Here is a 19,917-nt window from a genome sequence, read left to right as displayed (position 1 = left end):
AATATAAATTTCAACTTGCCCCTCCTTTTCTTTAAATGTTAAAATACTCACGATTTCAAAAGTATAGCCACAAAATATAAATAATATGCGTATAAATAATATGTGTGAATTTAGTGTGATAAAATCACTTACTAACCTTTTCTGTGTAAAGTTATAGCAAATTTTACAACTTCGTTACCATGACAATGTAATGTCAGCAAACCCTAAACTCTAAAATGACAGTAAAAATGATCATTTAAACAACTTTACAGCTCAAATAATACACAAGACTTAATGTGTGCTTTTATAAAATTATAAGCTTCACATTTCTGTTTTTAAACCCTCCAAAAATTGGCCCCCATTCACTTTCATTGTAAGTGACTCACTGTAACTTTGATTTCTGCTTTTATTTTTATTTTTATATTTTTTTTTATAAAAGGACGGACGAGTCTAAATAATTTTTTTCTGTGGTAATCACATTATGCCACAAATGCTGTCAACTGAGCTTAACTTGTATTGAACCCATAGTAGTTCACTCAATTTTGAAAATTCAGTCATAATTTACCGAAATGTCATTCTAAACCCAGTGAAAATGTCATCCGTTCCATGTTCATGACTACTATGAGAGATGCTCGTACACAGTGACTTGCATGTTCATGCGAGAATTTGAATTGTATATTTATTAAAACATCTATAAATTAAATTCATATGGATTTGGAATGACATGAGAGTGAGTAAATTATGACAGGATTTTTATTTTTGAGTTAACTATCTTCTTCTGGGCAGTACTGCATAAAAAACAAAACATTTTTTATGATCTCTCTTTATTCTTTAAAAATGCTAATAATCATTTATGGTACAGCTGTGCAGCTTCTCATTTTATGGGAAATGCTGCATTACATCATTAAATACAGGTTAAGAGTAAGAAAATGTACAAGATATTGTGTGGATTTTTGAATAGGTTTGAAGAATACAAAACTTTCAAATGGAATATCTATGGTCTGCGGATTTTGTTTGTTGAAATACAATCATATTTCCTCAATGGTTTAATGGTTTCATTTTTTTTGGACGCAGGTAGGTCGAAGCTCTCTGTCCGATTCCGAGAGCACGTCCAGCAGCCCTGTCTTTGGGGTTTGGTGTTCTCATAAATGATCTCTAGAAACAAATAGCATTGCAGATCATTGAAGAGTTACATCAAATAGTGAACATTGCAAAGCACACGCCACGCTGAGGGTCGTTGGAGGAAAACGGTTTTGTTGTGCACGCTCACGCCGCACCTCACTTCTCTTGTCTAACCACAAGCACTGAGAGGCAGTTTAATCCTCTTCAACTAGAACTAGTTCTCAGCGCTCTGAAACACACACCACCCACATCCATTCAGTGCTCTTTCTGAGGCCCAGGAAATAAATGTCTGACCCTGAGCAAAGACTCTTCCTGCAAAGGAATTGTCGTTTCTTAGTGGAGTCTCACTTATGAAGATTACTTATGTGTGACTTTCAAACATAGGATCAAGATTCGGGTCTTAAAGTCTGATACTAATGTTGAATTATAATTTTTTTAAAAATAATTTAATACATATTTTTTTAATTACAAATTATATTATCAGAATATGACACAAGGCAGCAACAAAGGAGTGTTCTGGGTTCAATACAAGTTAGTTAAACTCAATCGACAACATTTGTTGCATAAAGTTTTGCCACAAAAAATAATTTCAATTCGTTGCTTTTTTATTTTTTTTAAAATTGCAAAAATCGCAATTACAATGGAAGTGAATGGGGCAAGTCGATAAACATTAAAATACGCACTGTTTCAAAAGTATAGCCACAAGATGTATACATTATACATGTTAACATGATTTTAGTGTGATAAAATCCATTACCATATTTAACCATATCTGTGTACAGTTTTATCCAAAGGGAGAGTTGAAGTACATTTTTGTGGTAATCAACATTATGCCACAAATGCTGTCCATTGAGTTTAACTTGGATTGAACCCTGAATATTCCTGTAATATAGAATGTGCGGTCACATGTGTGAGCTTATAGTCATTTTACAACAGCTTACAGAGAATTTTCTTTTGTTTTAAAGAAAGCATGCACTCGAGCTGGTATGGGCTCCACGTGTTCATGCAAAACTTGATAATCCATGTTATCCAGCATGATTTGAGACTCCAAAGAGCACCTTGTGTGCTTCAATGGAAGCAAAATCTGACCTTTTGTACAAAGGAGTTTACATGATCCATGTCAAACATTTGCTTATTTGATTAGTGACCTAGAAATAGTGCATAATGTAAAATATTTCTACGTCATTTGACATTTCTTTTTTTTTAAATGATTAAAATCCTGGGGGCCTGGGTAGCTCAGCAAGTTTTGACGCTACCACCCCTGGAGTCACGAGTTCAAATCCTTGCTGAGTGACAACAAGCCACGTGATAAGATGTGCGGATTGACTGTCTCAGATGCGGAGGCAACTGAGACTTGTGCTCCGCCACCCGACTGAGGTGAGTAACCGCACCACAGTGAGGACCTACTAAGTAGTGGGAATTGGGCATTCCAAATTGGGGATAAAATAAAATAAAATAAATAAATAAATAAAGATCAAAATCCTAATACTTGCCCCCAGCTCTGGGCTGTCATCACAAAATGACGAAATACATTAAATATATTATGTACAGATCATTTCAAATAATCTTTTACTGTTTTGATAAATAGTCATTCTTGACAGTCATTCAGTCCTTGTATTTTATTAGATAAACACATGGGTCATCCAACAGAGAGAAGTGGTTATGTTTTTGTTTTGAGTACGATATATTCCGAGATATAATCCTCATGTAAAATGAGCAGGGACCAATTGGTTGTATTTTGATTCACAACGGAACTGGAAAGGGGCGTGAGCTGCGGAACTGCGGAGTAAGTAGAGTATGTGTCTGTTTGCACAAGAGAACATCGTGCCCGCTGTCACTCAGCGCTGCTCATAACATCCGCAAAGAGCAATCTTTGTTACATTAAATATAACAAATTGCAGGGTTGGATCATTATTACACACACAAATGAAATTGAGATGTTTCCTCTGTATACATGACACTGATGCAAGTCATTTTAAAAAACTGGTAAGGACACAATTGGCCAAGGCAAAAAGTGGTGGGGACATACTCCACCCATCCCACCCATAAATGACACCAATGCACATAGATTTTGTTAAGTGTAATTTGAGTAATTTTAATACCAAGTAAAAAGACACACCTTTAGTTCTGCAAGTCAAAATCCTTATGACAACAATTGACATAACTAGTACTACGCATCCGACTGCCAATGCCAACCAGATCCACCATTCACCCAGGTGGAAAGAACCAATTGGGGAGGTTGTAGTTGTAGCTGTAACACAAAAAAAGGACACAAAACATAATTCTTTATTAGGTAATTTCTTCAGATTTATATGGCTCCTCTTATGGTTACAGTGTTGTTACACCTAGTATATTCAAAATCCCATTAACAGTATTTACAAGACATTGTTTAGCAACTAATTGTTTAGCTTGTAAGCTGAGTCTTAAGATGGCGATGTTGTAGCCACAGTGTGACCAAGTTGTGGGAAACTGGCCACCTCAGACGGTGGTAAAATGATTTTAAATTACTGTGGCTTTTCTACCGGCAAAAAATTAAATAAAAAATGTAATTATAAAAACTCTGATTTGAATCTAATACGATTACAATAAATAATTTTATCAAATTTCACCTCTATATATCTACAAATATGCTAGACCAGCTGTTGCTTTGCATGTATTTTTGGCCTTTCAATTAGAAAACATGTTAGGTTGTACATGTGTCATTTGACTGAATTTTATACTTGTAGCTGTGTTATACTTTGTCTTTAAGAAGAAAGCTTTACTAAAATCGGAACCTGCAATAAACAATTAAACCATGATAATAAATACTTTCTGTCCATAAGTAATTAAGATCAAGCAGGAAAATGATGAAACCATAAAAGGATTCGAATTGGAACTCAAAGTAAGAGCTAAACGCTTATCATAATTAGTTATCATGGAATACTATCCTTGCTTTGCAGCCACTTATGAAGGCTGCACATGTCAGAATATTTAAAGGTTAATAAAGTGAGTTAAAGTAATTATAACAATTCCGGGTTCAATACAAGTTAAGCTCAATCGACAGCATTTATAACTACAAAATATAAACAAGATGTGTGTTAACATGATTTTAGTGTGATAAAATCACTTACTTACCTTTTCTGTGTAATGTTATAGCTAATTTTATAACTTTATTTCCATGACGATGTAATGTCATCAAACCCTAAAACCCTAAAATGACTGTACAAATGGCAATTTAAACAACTTTGCAGCTCAAATAATACATGTGATTTAACAGAAGAATTAATGTAAGTGTTTATATAAAATTATAAGCGTTACATTTCTGCCTTTAAATCCCCCCAAAATTGGCCCCATTCACTTCCATTGTAAATGTCTAACTGTAACTTCGATTTTTGCTTCTTTTTTTTTTTTTTTTTTAAAGAAAAGGAGGGATGAGTCAAATTTAATTTTTGTGGTAATCAATATTATGCCACAAATGCTGTCAATTGAGCTGAACTTGTATTGAACCCGGAATATTCCTTTAAATAAAAAACAAACAAACGAATAACCTAGAATATTAAACAGATAAAGATTTACCATTAAACAAGCAAGTATTGTGTAAATTTGTGGTATTCTGATTCCAATTCTGAGTGTCGTTCTGATTTTCCTGGGTGCTGGTGATGTTGGCATCTGTAGAAGAAGCAAACCATATTGAAATTGCTAAAACTGTGACGACCTTTTTAATAAAAATTTGATCTAATAAAAGGATTATAAAAAATGTCTCTGGCTAAAGATGCTGAAAGAGGAACTAAAAATTGTTGATGAGCCAGTTTGTCCAAAATTGTACATTTAGATATCAGTCAGTCTTGCTTGTTTTTGCTACAATAAAGCAATTTTTTTTTTTTTTAAAGGAATATTCCGGGTTCAGTAGAAGTTAAGCTCAGTTGACAGCATTTGTGGTGTTATATTGATTACCACAAAAATACATTTTCTTTTCTTTAAAAATAAAGCTAAAATCTGGGTTACAGAGAGGCACATACAATGGAAGTGAATGGGGTCAATCTGTAGATGCTAAAATACAAATTACAGTATGATGACGTAAGCCGTAAACCCTAAAACGAACATAAAATTGATGATTTAAATAATTTTACAGATCAAATAAAACATGAGTTTTAACAGAACAATGAATGTAAGTGCTTTTATAAAATTGTAAGCTTCACATTTCTGTCTTCAAAAAATTGGCCCCACTCACTTCCATTGTAACTGCCTCATTGTAACCTCGATTTCGTTTTTTTTTTTTTTTTTTTTTTTAACAAAATGAGTAGAGTCGAAATTATTTTTGAGGTAATCAACATTATACCATAAATGCTGTCGGTTGAGCTCAACTTGTAATGAACCCAGAATTTTCTTTTAAGAGAGAAGGAATCAGAGTTGAGCCTTTTCTGATTTTTAGAACAAGGTTTTTATTACCAATCAGGTGCTGTGTAGTCGCTTTGATGGATTTTAATTGGTTGTTTTCATATATAATTTAAATGTACATTTATTGATTAGATTCCTTGCCAGATTTCTTTATTAAACAATTTGTGTTGTATTCATCTGTAGCATACACACCTTTTAATCATCCCTTCAATACTTACCAACAATAACTTGAGTCCCATTACTGCACTGCTCTTCAAGATAAGGAATATCTATTATAAATTTGCAGAAGTACCATCCGCTTTCATTGGTCCTGATGTCATTAATGTAAAGGGTATTACTATGTTGTCCTTCAAGTTTGCTCTTTGAGTCACAGTTGGCCTCTGATGTTTGGTAATAATGCCAGCTCACTTTGTACCCAATGGCAACTGATGGAGTAGTGCAGTTGATTGTGACCGAGGCCCCTTCACAGACTTTAATGTACTTTGGTGTAAGATGGAGATTTTGAAATGTACTCCTAATCAAAGCACCTAAAAGATACAAAGATTGGATAAAAAGGATACAAAAAGAATGCAAATTGTATTTCATATAAGAATAAATGAATAAAAAACTGTCCTTTATTTATATTCGGCAGTCAAGTAGCAAATAAATAATTGATCACAATACGTGTTTGATTGGACTATTGACTTTATAAACGATTATGAAACCTTATGAAAGCTTGTTTGATATTAGTTGAATATAGATAATTACAAAATACCTAATTAGCATTTTAAATGTACAACTGAAACAAGTTACTTTGCATCTACAATCCAAGCAGGACATTTTTGCTTTTGGTAGAAGTACCTCATTAGTACCATATATTTATATAACTTTGTTAAACATAATTACGTGCCATTTTCAACATGCACTACTCAGTTTTATTCAAAACAATACATTCTCATAATATATTGTGACGTAATGTTTTTTACTTTAACACTTTAAAAAATTATTATAATTGCAAATATACAACTGAAACAAGTTACTTTGCATTTACTATCCAAGCAGGTAATTGGTTCGTTTGGTAGAATATTTATGCAAGTATGTTACTAAAATATGTTAACCATAGTTTTTTACCATTGTCAATATTAACTACGTAGTTTTATTCGAAACAATAAATGTTCACAATATGCAGTATCTCGACTTAATCACGCCAAAAATCCTTTTAAAACGCACAACTGAAGCAGGTTACTTTGTTGTCTACCATCCAATTAGGTTATTTGTACCTTACATTTATGCATTTGGCAGACACTCCAAAGTAAATTTTAAAGCGATTCCCTGGTATCCGAATCCACGATCTTACCATTGATAGCCCCAGGCTCTACAAGTTGAGCTACAGAAACTTACTTACTTGGGGCAGAAGTACATCAGTACCGTATTTGATTTAAGTACGCTAAACAAAGATATGTGCCATTATCAGCATGAACTACATAGTTTTAATCAAAACAATACTTTCTTAATATATCTTGACTTAATGAGTAAAATGCATTTTTACATCAAAAATTGCAACTTGCCTTTCTTGAAGTGATGTAAATTATTTCCAAAAAACGTTGATAAAACTTTTGAAATAGTATGAGTGCTATCCCACTTACCTGCGATTAACAGAAAAAATATTTCACTATATAGTCGATCCATGCCTCGATTTGGCACAGAGTGTGCTCTGAATACTCAAAACCTTTTGCAGTAAATAGAAAAACTGTCTAAACAAGAAGAAAGCTCAAGTTAAAGCCCAGATCCAACTTCATCAGATTAAAAAAAAAAAAAAAAGACCTGAACAAAGGAGCACAATTCCACTTTGAATCTTTAAATGCGAATGTGTTAAGCTTCCTCGTTCGTTTGTGGTGATACAAGCACTTGAAGTCTGGCAGAGATACCTAAACAGGTTCCTGTGTGGTCATGCGAATGAATAAGTCTCAGTTATTCTTCTGTGCCTCTAAGACCAAGAGGCACATATGAAACAGAGCTTCTTCACAATGTTGTCTTGAGGACAAAGTCCACTAGGCAGTGTTCAAACTAAGAAAGTTTCCAATACTTTTTCTTTTCTTTTGCAAATGATAATATTTAAATACACAATGCATTATAGAACACATAAGATCTGGAAAATATGACATTAAATGATACACTTACCACTTTCGAAGTGGGTGAAAAATTGTATGAGTCACTTTGAAGCAGCATGTAAGAGTTTAAAAGAACTATGAAAGCAGGTCAGCCTCACAAACACAAATGAGAATAAACTGCCACAAAAAACACCATACACACACCAGAGATACTTTTAGTTTGAAAGATATACATTTGATCGATACAGTTATGATTTGACACCACATCCATGAGGGAACGCACAACCTGCTGAGCATAGTGACGTAGAGTGAATGTGGTTTCAGCATTAAACTTGTAAGGCAATCCTAAAACATTGTTTAAAAGTCAACCTGAATGTGAAACTGAAACACAGATTATAATTCTGGCATTTTCTTTACAAATCCAGCATCGCACATTTTGTTTGCAATGGTATAATGTGTATTTTCTGTACTAGTCTTTGTGATGGGAGCTGATTAGATCTTGATCATTATACAGCAATCGTCTGTGTCATAGCAATGGTTTGAGGAATGAGTGAAAACAGCAGAAGATTCTTATCTTCAACTTCAAAGGCTTGATATATAGTTGAAGTCAGAAGTTTACATACACCTTAGCCAAATACATTTAAACTCAGTTTTTCACAATTCCTGACATTTAATCATAGAAAACATTCCCTGTCTTAGGTCAGTTAGGATTACTACTTTATTTTAAGAATGTGAAATGTCAGAATAATAGTAGAGAGAATGATTTATTTCAGCAATTTCAATTTCAGAAATTTCTTTCATCACATTCCCAGTGGGTCAGAAGTTTACATACACTTTGTTAGAATTTGGTAGCATTGCCTTAAAACTATTTAACTTGGGTCAAACGCTTCTCACAATAAGATTCTGGAATTTTGGCCCATTCCTCCAGACAGAACTGGTGTAACTGAGTCAGGTTTGTAGGCCTCCTTTCTCGCACATGCTTTTTCAGTTCTGCCCACAAATTTTCTATTGGGTCGAGGTCAGGACTTTGTGATGGCCACTCCAATACCTTGACTTTGTTGTCCTTAAGCCATTTCGCCACAACTTTGGAGGTATGCTTGGGGTCATTGTCCATTTGGAAGACCCATTTGTGACCAAGCTTTAACATCCTGGCTGATGTCTTGAGATGTTGCTTCAATATATCCACATAATTTTCCTTCCTCATGATGCAGCAAAGCACCCCCACAATATGATGCTGCCACCCCCATGCTTCACGGTTGGGATGGTGTTCTTCGGCTTGCAAGCCTCACCCTTTTTCCTCCAAACATAACGATGGTCATTATGGCCATTTTGTTTAATCAGACCAGAGAACATTTCTCCAAAAAGTATGTAGGATATTTGGTAGTTTAACTGTACACGGGTGGGTTAAAGTGCCTGTGTACCCCCAACATTATATGTAGGGAAACAGAATGTGTGAGCTAGGAATTAAATTAAACTGTCCTTATTCTACATTATTATGTAAGGAAATTTATAATTGAATTAGTCGTGTTCGACAACCATTATAAATTAGATAAATGACAAATAACTAGATTATTTGTCTGAATAAAATTCTCCACCATTAAAATTGTAATACAACGTCTTGTTGTATCCGCTCACAATTTCTATTATAAGGAATTAGCTTTAATAAGGGAATTATGATTAATTCACTTATTGGAGTAATATTATTCTCATGGCTTACTGAAAATAATATCACACATATTTTAGGTATAGCTTTGAAGCGAAATTTTTAAAAACAGTGATGAGATTATTTATCAAAATATAGCACATATTTAGGTATAGCTTTGAAGCGAAATCTTTTAAAAACAGGGATGAGATTATTTATCATAATATACCACAGTCAAATTATCTTTGAATACAGACAAACTTTATTGCTATTCTAAACATAAAACTAATCTAACACATACAACATGAAACAGGTTGGTGAGTAGTGACAGAATGTGAAGTAAATGATCAGTACAGTGAAAATGAACTTTATGGAGTCTGTTGACAATGCCTTAAGAACCATTTATCCTTCTTTGAGTCTAAATCGATTTGCAGTCGGATTACCCAAAGTATTTAACTAACACACCAGCACTTTCAGCTAAAGTCTGGAGATGTACTTGCGTGTCGTTGTGTTTCCTTGTGTTGCATTTCCTTGTATTGCTTGGTTCATTGGCTTATGTTCTCCCATGTCTTGTATTTAAGCCCTCATGTTTTCCATTGTCTGTTGTCAAGTATTGAATGTATGTGGATGTGTTTTGCTCCTAGCCAAGTCAAGCCATGTTATGTTTATGTCAAGTCAAGTTCATGTTTCACGTTTATAGTTAGGGTTTTGGTTTCACTATTGTAAATAAACTGCACTTGGGTTCTTTTCATCATCATCGTCTTCGTCATCATCATTGCCAGCAGCCAGCATCGTTACAGAATACTTGACCTAACTATGAACCCAGCAGTTCGACTCATATGGCTACGTCAGGAGAATCGTCCCCTGGAGGAGTACGTAGAGAACTTTTGCGCTCTGGCCAGCCAGGTGGATTTTAATGAAGGACATTTTTAGGGTGGGGTTAAGTGAGCCGATCTCCTCCTTGATGCCTGCTCCATGCCACGACACAGCAACGCCTCAGCCTGCTCCATGCCACGTCACAGCAATGCCTCAGCCTGCTCCATGCCATGGCACAGCAACACCTCAGCCTGCTCCATGCAACGTCACAGCCACATCTGAGCAGTTGGACCTGGATACGGTTCCCACACTTATACCCACCCTTAGTGCTCCTGAGCAGGCAAAAGGAACTTTCGGCCCTCTAACCCCTGAGCCCTGGACTTCGCCTTGGCCTGTCAGTCCCTCGATATTGCCTCAGCTCTGCGTTCCCTTGGCTCCACTGCGGTCCTTCAGCCTGTCGGCTTTGCCGGGGTCCCTCGTCCCTCCGGCTCCACCTTGGTCTGTCGGTCACCTGGCTCCGCTTTGGCTCTCCAATCCTCTGGCTGCGCCTCGTCCCTCCGATCTGTCAGCTCCACTGGGGACCTCCTTCCCTACAGCTCCACCTTGGTCCTCAGTCCCACTGGCTCCACCTCAGTCTTCCGATCCCCCAGCTCCACCTTGCTCCTCCAAGGCTCTAGCACCGCCTTGGTCCTCCCTGCCATCGACTCCACCCTGGCCCTTCGAGTCTTCGGCTACTCTCCGGGCACCAAGTTCCATGGCTCCGCCCCTCGAGCCTCTCATGGCTCCACCCCCCACGGACTCTTCCCTGGTCACACGCCCCATGCCTCAAGACACACCCCCCCCAGCTCCCTACAGAACTTTGAATTTATGTCATGTTTTACGTGTTTTGTTTATGTGTTGGGGCATCGGGAGCCGCCCCTTAGTGGGGGGGATATGTCTTGTGTATTTTGTTGATTCATGTCTTTTATTTTGAAACGTTTAGTTCCTGTTCCCTTGTCATGTGATTTCATGTTTTCCCTCCACGTTCATGTGTCATGTTTTCATTGGTTTATTGTTTAATTATCTTGTTAGAGTTCTGTTTGTTCATTGGTTTATGTTCTCCCATGTCTTGTATTTAAGCCCTCATGTTTTCCATTGTCTGTTGTCAAGTATTGAATGTATGTGGATGTGTTTTGCTTCTTGACAAGTCAAGCCATGTTATGCTTATGTTTAAAGTTCGGGTTTTGGTTTCACTATTGTAAATAAACTGCACTTGGGTTCTTCTCATCATCATCGTCTTCGTTATCGTCATTGCCAGCAGCCAGCATCGTTACAAGCGAAGTACAATGTTCATGGATTCCTTTTTAGCTGCTGTTTGCCTGTTAATAAGGATCTCATGACTAATTATCGTGTAGAATAAAGAGTCATAGAATTGGCGTTGTTTTGTTCATTGTAATTCAGGAGGATCTCTCAAGGGAAGCTTGTTCAACTCTGTCCTTTATTGCTTGTGACCTCTGCACTCAGGGGTCTCTCTGCAGAGATGGTCTTAATAGTAGTGTCAGGCCAGAAACATTAAATGTGGGGGCATTTCCTCAGAAGCATGGAGGTCTCAAGTCATGCGCTATCTGGACAAGTCTCTTTTGTTAGTTTTATTGGCCAGATGTGAGCTTCTTCTAGGCTTCTTGATGTCAGCTCAAGCAGAGTCTTTTAATTTATGACGTTGAGGAATTCCAGGGTTAGAAGTTTGGGTTTTAAGTCATATGGCTGCAATCTTTTGCATCTAATATCCTACAGTAAGATCTTTGTCCCCATGTGCACTTGCAAACTGTAGTCTGGCTTTTTTATGGCAGTTTTGGAGCAGTGGCTTCTTCTTTGCTGAGCAGCCTTTCAGGTTATGTTGATATAGGACCCGTTTTCCTGTGGATATAGATACTTGTCTACCTGTTTCCTCCAGCATCTTTACAAGGTCCTTGGCTGTTGTTTGGGATTGACTTGCACTTTTCGCACCAAACTACGTTAATCTCTAGCAGACAGAATGAGTCTCCTTCCTGAGCGGTATGATGGCTGTGTGGTCCCATGGTGTTTTTACTTGCATACTATTGTTTGTACAGATGAATGTGGTACCTTCAGGTGTTTGGAAATTGCTCCTAAGGATGAACTAGACTTGTGGAGGTCCACAATTCCATGATTTCTTTTGATTTTCCCATGATGTCAAGCAAAGAGTCACTGAGTTTGAAGGTAGGCCTTAAAATACTTCCACAGGTACACCTCCAATTCAGTACACTTCCTATCAGAAGCTAATTGGCTAATTGTCTAAAGAATTGACATCATTTTCTGGAATTTTCCAAGAAATAGAGGCTGCTCTGGAAAAAGACAGTGTGGTTGTTTTAAGGAGCGCAATACTTGTTGACCCCTCTCCAAACATAGCGCTTATGGTTGTGACCATAAAGCTCTATTTAGGTCTCGTCACTCCAAATTACAGTGTGCCAGAAGCTGTGAGGCGTGTCAAGGTGTTGTCGGGCATATTGTAACTGGACTTTTTTGTGGTATTGGCTTCTTTCATGCAGCTCATTTTTGTTCAAGTATTGTCGTATTGTGCTCCTTGAAACAACCACACCGTCTTTTTCCAGAGCAGCCTGTATTTCTCCTGAGGTTACCTGTGGGTTTTTCTTTGTATCCCGAACAATTCTTCTGGCAGTTGTGGCTGAAATCTTTCTTGGTCTACCTGACCTTGGCTTGGTATCAAGAGATCCCCAGATTTTCCACTTCTTAATAAGTGATTGAACAGTACTGACTGGCGTTTTCAAGGCTTTGGATATATTTGTATATCCTTTTCCATCTTTATAAAGTTCCTTTACCTTGTTACGTATGTCTTTTGACTGTTCTTTTCTGCTCCCCATGTCTCAGTATCTAGCCTGCTCAGTGCATCCATGTGAGAGCTAACATACTCATTGACTATTTAAACACAGACACTAATTGCAATTTAAAAAGCCACAGGTGTAGGAAATTAACCTTTAATTGCCATTTAAACCTATGTGTGTTACCTTGTGTGCCTGTAACAAGGCCAAACATTCAAGGGTATGCAAACTTTTGATCAGGGCCATTTGGGTGATTTCTGTTACCATTATGATTTAAAAAGGAGCCAAACAACTATGTGATAATAAATGGCTTCATATGATCACTATCCTTAAATAAAAGCCAGGGTATGCAAACTTTTGAGCACAACTCATACATATATATATATATATATATATATATATATATATATATATATATATATATATATATTCTTGTACATACTGAATACATCATTCAAATATTCACAGTGTATGTTGGAAAAAGTATGTGAACCCCTAGGAAAATGAAGTCAACAAAAAGCTAAATAGAGTCAGGAGTTGGCAAACCTGGCATCCAATTAATGAAACAAGATTGGAGGTGTGGGTTAGAGCTACTTTAACTTATAAAAAGCACTTAAAAATGTTGAGTTTGCTATTCACAAGAAGCATCTGCTGACGTGGACCAAAGAGATCTCAGAAGACCTATGATCAAGAATTGTTGCTTTGCATAAAGCTGGAAAGGGTTACAAAGTTATCTCGAAGAGCTTAGATATTCATCTGTCCACTGTTAGACAATTTTTTTATAAATTGAGATGATTTAATACTGTGGCTACTCTCCCTAGAATTGGCCGTCCAGCCAAAAACCTAGAGTGACATCTAAAGACTTTAAGGAATCATTGGAACTGGTTAACATCTCTGTTCAAGAGTCTACTATACGGAAAACATTAAACAGGCATAGTGTCCATGGCAGGGCACCATGAAAGAAGCCGCTGCTTTACAACAAAACATTGCTGCGTGCCTGAAGTTTGCCAAAGATTACCTTGACACTCCACAATGCTACTAGGAAAATATTTTGTGGACTGATGAAACCAAGGTTGAATTGTTTGGGAAGAACACGCAGCACTAGGTATGGCATAAACAAGGCAGTGCATACCAATATGAAGACACAATTCCAATGATGAAGTTCGGTGGAGGAAGCATCATGACTGGGGCTGCTTTGCTGCTTCGGGACCTGAACCGCTTGCCATCATCGAGGGAAAAATTAATTCCTAAGGATAATGTCAGGGTGGCTGTGCACCAGCTGAAGCTCAGTAGAAGTTGGGTGATGCAGCAGGACAATGACCCTAAACATAGAAGTAAATCCACTACAGAATTTCTTAAAAAAGAAAATCCAACTTTTGGAGTAGCCTAGTCAGAGCCCAGACCTTAACCCAATAGAGATGCTGTGGATTGACCTCAAGAGAGCAGTTCACACCAGACATCCTAAAAATATGGCTGAGCTGAAGCAGTTCTGTGAGGAAGAATGGTCCAAAACTCCTTCTGAACGTTGTGCAGGTCTAATCCGCAGCTACCGGAAGTGCTTGGTTGAGGTTCTTACTGTAAAAGGAGGATCAACCAGTTATTAAATCCAAGGATTCACTTACTTTTTCCACAGCACTATGAATGTTTAATGGGATGTGTTCTATAAAGACATGAAATATTATAATTGTTTGTGTGTTGTTTAAGCACATTGTGTTTGTCTGTACATGTGATTTGAAAATGTGATCTCACTTTATGACTAAGAAATGCAGAAAACCAGCTCACATACTTTTTCCTGCCACTGTAAATTATTGTATAAATGAAATTATTATTAAATGAATTAAATGATCAAATAAGTTATTTTAATTAATCAGTTTAAATTATTATACATATTCAAATTTATAAAAAGTTAGCAAAATTAAATAAAAATATATAACAGTTTACAATTGTATAATAACAATTTTCATTTGAACAACTTACCCCAGTGTTTTAAACAGCGTGTCAGAGTCCTGCTATTGATGTTGTCACAAAAGGTCATCACGTGTTACATTAACTGGATCTGTTTTCCTGGGCAGTAACAGTTCAAATGTTCAATACCATTTTTTTTTTTTTTTTTTTGTAGTTAAAACTTTAAGGTACATGGCTATGCAGAAATTGACTTTCAAAAATGAAGCTACCCTGAGAAATATTCACTGGAGTAAAAAGTGTGACAACTAACCCTGGTTTCCTCAATTACAAAGAATACAGTGTAGTTATTACATATTTAATTATTTCTGGCAACAAAAACTGAAGGACACAGATAGAGTAGATATATTTCAGTCTTTAATTTAAAATCCATATAGCAAACAACACTTTACATTACATAAAAGCATACTTAAATACTCATGTACTTAAATATCAGTGACAAAAAGTGGCCATCCTCCTTATTCAAAATTCAACAAGAGCTCCGGCTAGTTTAAAATCAACTGTAAGATGAGTAGCCTAACAATCTATTTTCTTCCATACATCTCAGTGCAAAGCACATTGCAACTGTCCACAGAGAGAAATGCAACACAAGTCAATGAATTTGAAAGGACAGTTATATGCCACATTTAAATTCAAATTCCTTGAAACAGGAACAAATAGAATCTTTTATTAAAAAAGGTTCCTAATATCAAATTCTGCTGACACTTGCTATTATACGGTCGCTGTCTATGATCAAACCACACCATAGCTCTGAGTCAGCTCATTTGTAAACAGTTATCTAGTCCCATGGTTTTGAGGCATGAGATAAATTGAGTAATCTAAAAGCACTGCAGTGTCACAGAAATAAATCACAGTGCTCTTTTTATAGTACATTAAAAGCAAAAACACTAACAGCTATATTAATAGCAGTGAAGAATGTCCAGTAAGTATATAACTGTGCAAATCCTAATTTTTCATAGTCTGTTTTTTGTTTTTTTTGGGGTAACTTGGATTATGTCCAGCTATTCAGATTATTGCTGCTATGAATGGTAAGTTTCAGTTCCTAAAATGAAACTGCCAAACCATATTTTCCTTAATAGCAATGAAAATAATGTTCCGTTTCTTTTAAAGTCAACATGAAATGCAATCGCAGCCCATTTTATTTCCGTAATGTGACACATTTCTAAATGTGTAATAGAAAAAATATTATAGACTTGATTATATCCAGCGTGAATTGATTGGATTGTGAAAAGTGGGCATTTCAAACTAGCATTAAATTACTGCTTTAACTATTGCAGAGATTTCAGAAAGACTGCATTACCTACAACAGAAGCTATTTGGCTAGTTGGCTATAACATTATTTTACGTCAGACAAAAAGGAAGGTAATTTCAGAGGCGGAGCAAGTTATTTCAGTTTGATGAAAGATTACGAAAAAAAATTTTTTTTAATAATGTGCATTAATGAGTTGTGCACAATAAGACCAGACATGTGTATTAACCCTTGTGTTGTGTTCATTTGTGCTAATACCTTTTGTGTTCCAGGTCAAAACATGCCAACTAAGATTGTTAATAAATCTCTCATATTGCATATGTTACCCCGAGATATTGCATTAGATCTTTTTGTCAACTTCTTTTTAGTGAACATATTTTAAATGTATATAGATGTATATTTTTTATTGATAGAAGGATTCATTGAACTGAGTTTATACCGGACTAGTGGGGGGGGGCACTCCATGCAGAAAAAATGTAAAATTATGTGATAAAATATTAACTGCTTGCTTGATCTAAACAAAAAGGGTTTCATTTTAAAGCTAACATCTGGACTTTACAATGCAAATCTGATCCTACCAATTATTAAATAATGCTTTTTAATTTTTCTGACAAACTAAACTATTTTGTTCTCATAATTTGCTAATTTGTTATCACAACAATTATATTCAGAGTTGGTAAAAACACTGAAAAAGATAGCCATGTTATATATTGTTGGAAAGGTCTCAGTTAGTAAAATGCAATGAGCTCAGAGGCCAAACTGCAGTGAGTATTAGTGTATGAAATTCCCACTGACACACTTAAATATAATAAACAGGAGTGTCTTTTGTCCCTTTATTCCTTCTTACTTCCTGAAACATACATATAGTCAATGAGATGACGTAACTTACAGCAGACTATCCCGATTCAAATGAGCCCAAACACATAATATGATAAGTAGATCTTGAAATACTACTCAAAGAGTGTACATGGAAAGACAATGCACAAAAGGGTGCTCAACACACGTTGTGTGTGTGTGTGTGTGTGTGTGTGTGTGTGTGTTTTGTGTGCGTGCACATGTCCGAGGACTTTGTGTGTGCAAACATACATCCATTTATGTGCTCACCTAAAGGAATGGGATGCTCCTGAACACTTAATATTTCTGTATTTTGTAGTCTAATCCATACTTTTCTAATGGCTAGTCACTTTAGACTGGGAACACCAGAGGTGTAACAAAGTGTAATAAAACCAATAAAATTTTATGAAAGTTATCTTATAATTTGTGTTTAGATGTCCTGTGTGAACAAAGTCATGAAATTTTATTCCAACTGGATGAAATAAACTAGTTTTCAGGAACAAAAAGTGAATCATTCAGTTTTGACCGGAACACAATACTGTATAAGGGTAAAAGTAAACACTGTGAATTTTGATTTCACGTTGACTTTAAGGGTATAAAACGAGAAGCCATTGCAAACACGCTAAAACAAGCAAAAATGTGAGCCAGATTTTGAACTGAGGTCTTACTATGCACAAATAATAGTAATAATAATAGTTTTACCAATAGTCAAAAACAAAATAAAAAAACCTTTACATCAAACCGTAAAAAAATAAAATCATTCTGATCATTAAATAAATAGGCATTGACATGAACCCTGTGCTCTCTATCCGTTGGCTGCTGGACTATAACTCGTCTTTTGGGTTTATTTGGAGGCTGTGATCCCACATGTGCTGGTTTTCCAAGGCTTGAACCACCTCATCAGCTTGAAGCCTCTCCTGTAGATTGATTTAAAACCATTGGAGTTCAGTCATGCCATGTACAATATACAGTAAAGTACAGTATGTTAGTCATTTATAGGTAAATTGTGTCATTTTCATTTTTGGGGAAGCTACATTGAAACAGTAGCTTCACCAGCTGCAAGATAAAGTCAAGATACTGAGTTAAAGTAGTTAGCTACACTACAAGTTACTACACTGAATTTTAAATATTTAACAATAAGATTTCAACCCATTTTAAATAAGACATTCTTATTGCAGAATTAAATATCACCTAACATTAAACAATTAGGTTGACAAAAGGGCTGGTTGTAGGATGAGACCTTTTCTTTTTTGTGGTTGGGGGGGTTGGGGTCCTTTCGCCATCCGACCGAGTGGGGGCACAAGAAAAATCTATGAGGGCAATGCCCCCCTTAACCCCCCCTACACCCGGCAATAGTTGACAACATTAAATGAAACAAATTTGTGCTAAATATAAATGAACAAAACTAGAAAACACCCTAGTGTGTATATATAGTGTCAAACAGTGATAAACAGCAGTGATTAACTAAATTTTTCGCTTAGAAAAAGAAGCGATTCACTGATTAACTGCACAGGGGCTCAAGTGAATCAGTTAATAATTTATGTGAACAAGTTCGAATGAACTGACTCACTAAAATGAACTGGAGTTCCTAACTGTAAATATAAACGAATCATTTATTTTAACCGGTTCATTTACATGAACTGTCCAAAAGATGATTTGGTTTTCCCGGCCCTGAAATAAAGCATGGTTTAGGTGTGCCCACTTGATTACTCCCTCAGCTTCATTATTACAATGTGATGTGACAGATGTAGCGTTTTGTGATGTTACAGCGCTATACTATTGTGAGCAACTGTAAAAATGTAGTCAAGTTAGTAGCAGGACTACTTGTAGTTAGTTACTCCCCAACACTGTTCATTTCTGTGCCACTAGCCTCACCAAATGGAATTGCGAAAATAATTACTTTTTCACAAAAATTTCAGAACACTGCCCCAGCCTGCAATTGGTTCGAAAAACATACTCCCACCAAAAACGGCAGTTTGGTCATTATGCTGAGACAAACAGAGTGATGTTTTGATAGCACCACAAATACATACTTTCATGTGGAAATCAACCTAATAATGGCTTTTTTATAGTTGTTTTTGCATATTAAACTGGATAGGAGAAAGTATTTCAACATTGACAAAATGACACACTAGGCATGTCATAAAATATAAATTTATCTATTATTGTTTGGCATGTAATGTTATCGATATATTTTTTAAGGCTTTAGCCGATATTTAAATTAGAAGCCTAATTGCTTTCTGTTTAATGTAGTTTGGAGTAATAGTGTTGGGAGACCACAAGAGGGTGATATAACATTTACTGAAACGGGTCAAGGGTAGGACAAGGCAAACCTGTGGATCTAGTCACCATACGCAAAAATTGACGAAGGTTTTTGTACCTCTTCAAGAATGAACAAAGTGACGTTTGCAGGTTGGTGTATGAAACTGGTGTAACTGAATGATTAGAAATTATTATGCAATTTTCAAACCACAAAAAGACATACTTGTAACTGAAAATACATTGTGTAGGCTAAATGAAAAATACCTATACACAATATATCATCCAGTGATGGATAGAGTAAATAATCTTTGTCCTTAATGATTTGGATCGAATTTAATGGATAAAAATGTGAGTTGAGCTCCATGGTGCTGCAGAATTTTGAGCAGCCTCCAGAGACGGTGAGTGCAACGGATACCCTGTTACCTTTAAGTTACCCTGCCTCTCACACTTTACCAAAGTTGTGTTGAGAAATATTTATGAAGAGACAAAGGTGTGCAATGAGCAGCCCTATTTATTCTGAAAAAATGCTGATATATATCGATAATCATCTGGACATTTTTTTTGAATATCGATACTTGAAAAAGGCATCAATCCCAAGCCTATTACACACTTCGGCTTTAATATTTTATTTACTTATTATGCCTAGGTTTTATTTATAGTGTGCAGGATCTTCATCACATACACACAAATAGGTCAGAGTAGGTGAAAGGCGTAAGTGTTTTATAAATATGTAAGTGTAAATACACA

At 36.0% G+C, this 19,917-nt stretch overlaps 2 protein-coding genes across 2 annotated transcripts in view; both read right to left on the bottom strand.

The window, feature by feature from the left end:
• Positions 1-24: 24 nt before the first annotated feature.
• On the bottom strand, positions 25-7,305 carry LOC127438283 (uncharacterized). Its single transcript, XM_051693771.1, has 5 exons — positions 7,104-7,305; positions 5,697-6,005; positions 4,657-4,749; positions 3,221-3,352; positions 25-1,134 (listed from the first exon to the last, which is right to left on the bottom strand). Exons 1-5 carry the CDS (start codon positions 7,144-7,146, stop codon positions 974-976), a joined length of 738 nt encoding a protein of 245 aa, XP_051549731.1. The 5' UTR covers positions 7,147-7,305; the 3' UTR covers positions 25-973.
• A 7,855-nt stretch (positions 7,306-15,160) lies between these two features.
• LOC127438258 (prolyl 3-hydroxylase 2-like) overlaps positions 15,161-19,917 on the bottom strand; it is an 82,601-nt gene continuing 77,844 nt past the window's right edge. Inside the window, exon 15 of the mRNA XM_051693712.1 lies at positions 15,161-17,825. Within this exon, the coding sequence (XP_051549672.1) occupies positions 17,733-17,825 (93 nt within the window). The 3' untranslated portion in view covers positions 15,161-17,732. The remainder of the gene's footprint in view (positions 17,826-19,917) is intronic.

The sequence above is a fragment of the Myxocyprinus asiaticus genome, chromosome 49 (genome assembly GCF_019703515.2).
Source record: "Myxocyprinus asiaticus isolate MX2 ecotype Aquarium Trade chromosome 49, UBuf_Myxa_2, whole genome shotgun sequence".
NCBI classification, from domain to species: Eukaryota; Metazoa; Chordata; class Actinopteri; order Cypriniformes; family Catostomidae; genus Myxocyprinus; species Myxocyprinus asiaticus.
This window is presented reverse-complemented; position numbering and strand designations above follow the sequence as displayed.

What these genes read in the sequence shown, in the direction of transcription:
- LOC127438283 (XM_051693771.1), bottom strand. Translation starts at nt 7,146, where the DNA reads ATGGATCGACTATATAGTGAAATATTTTTTCTGTTAATCGCAG. An exon ending in ATTTTTTCTGTTAATCGCAG is followed by an intron (nt 6,006 to 7,103) that starts GTAAGTGGGATA and finishes TGTATCTTTTAG; the next exon opens with GTGCTTTGATTAGGAGTACA. An exon ending in CAATACTTGCTTGTTTAATG is followed by an intron (nt 3,353 to 4,656) that starts GTAAATCTTTAT and finishes TTTGTGTTACAG; the next exon opens with CTACAACTACAACCTCCCCA.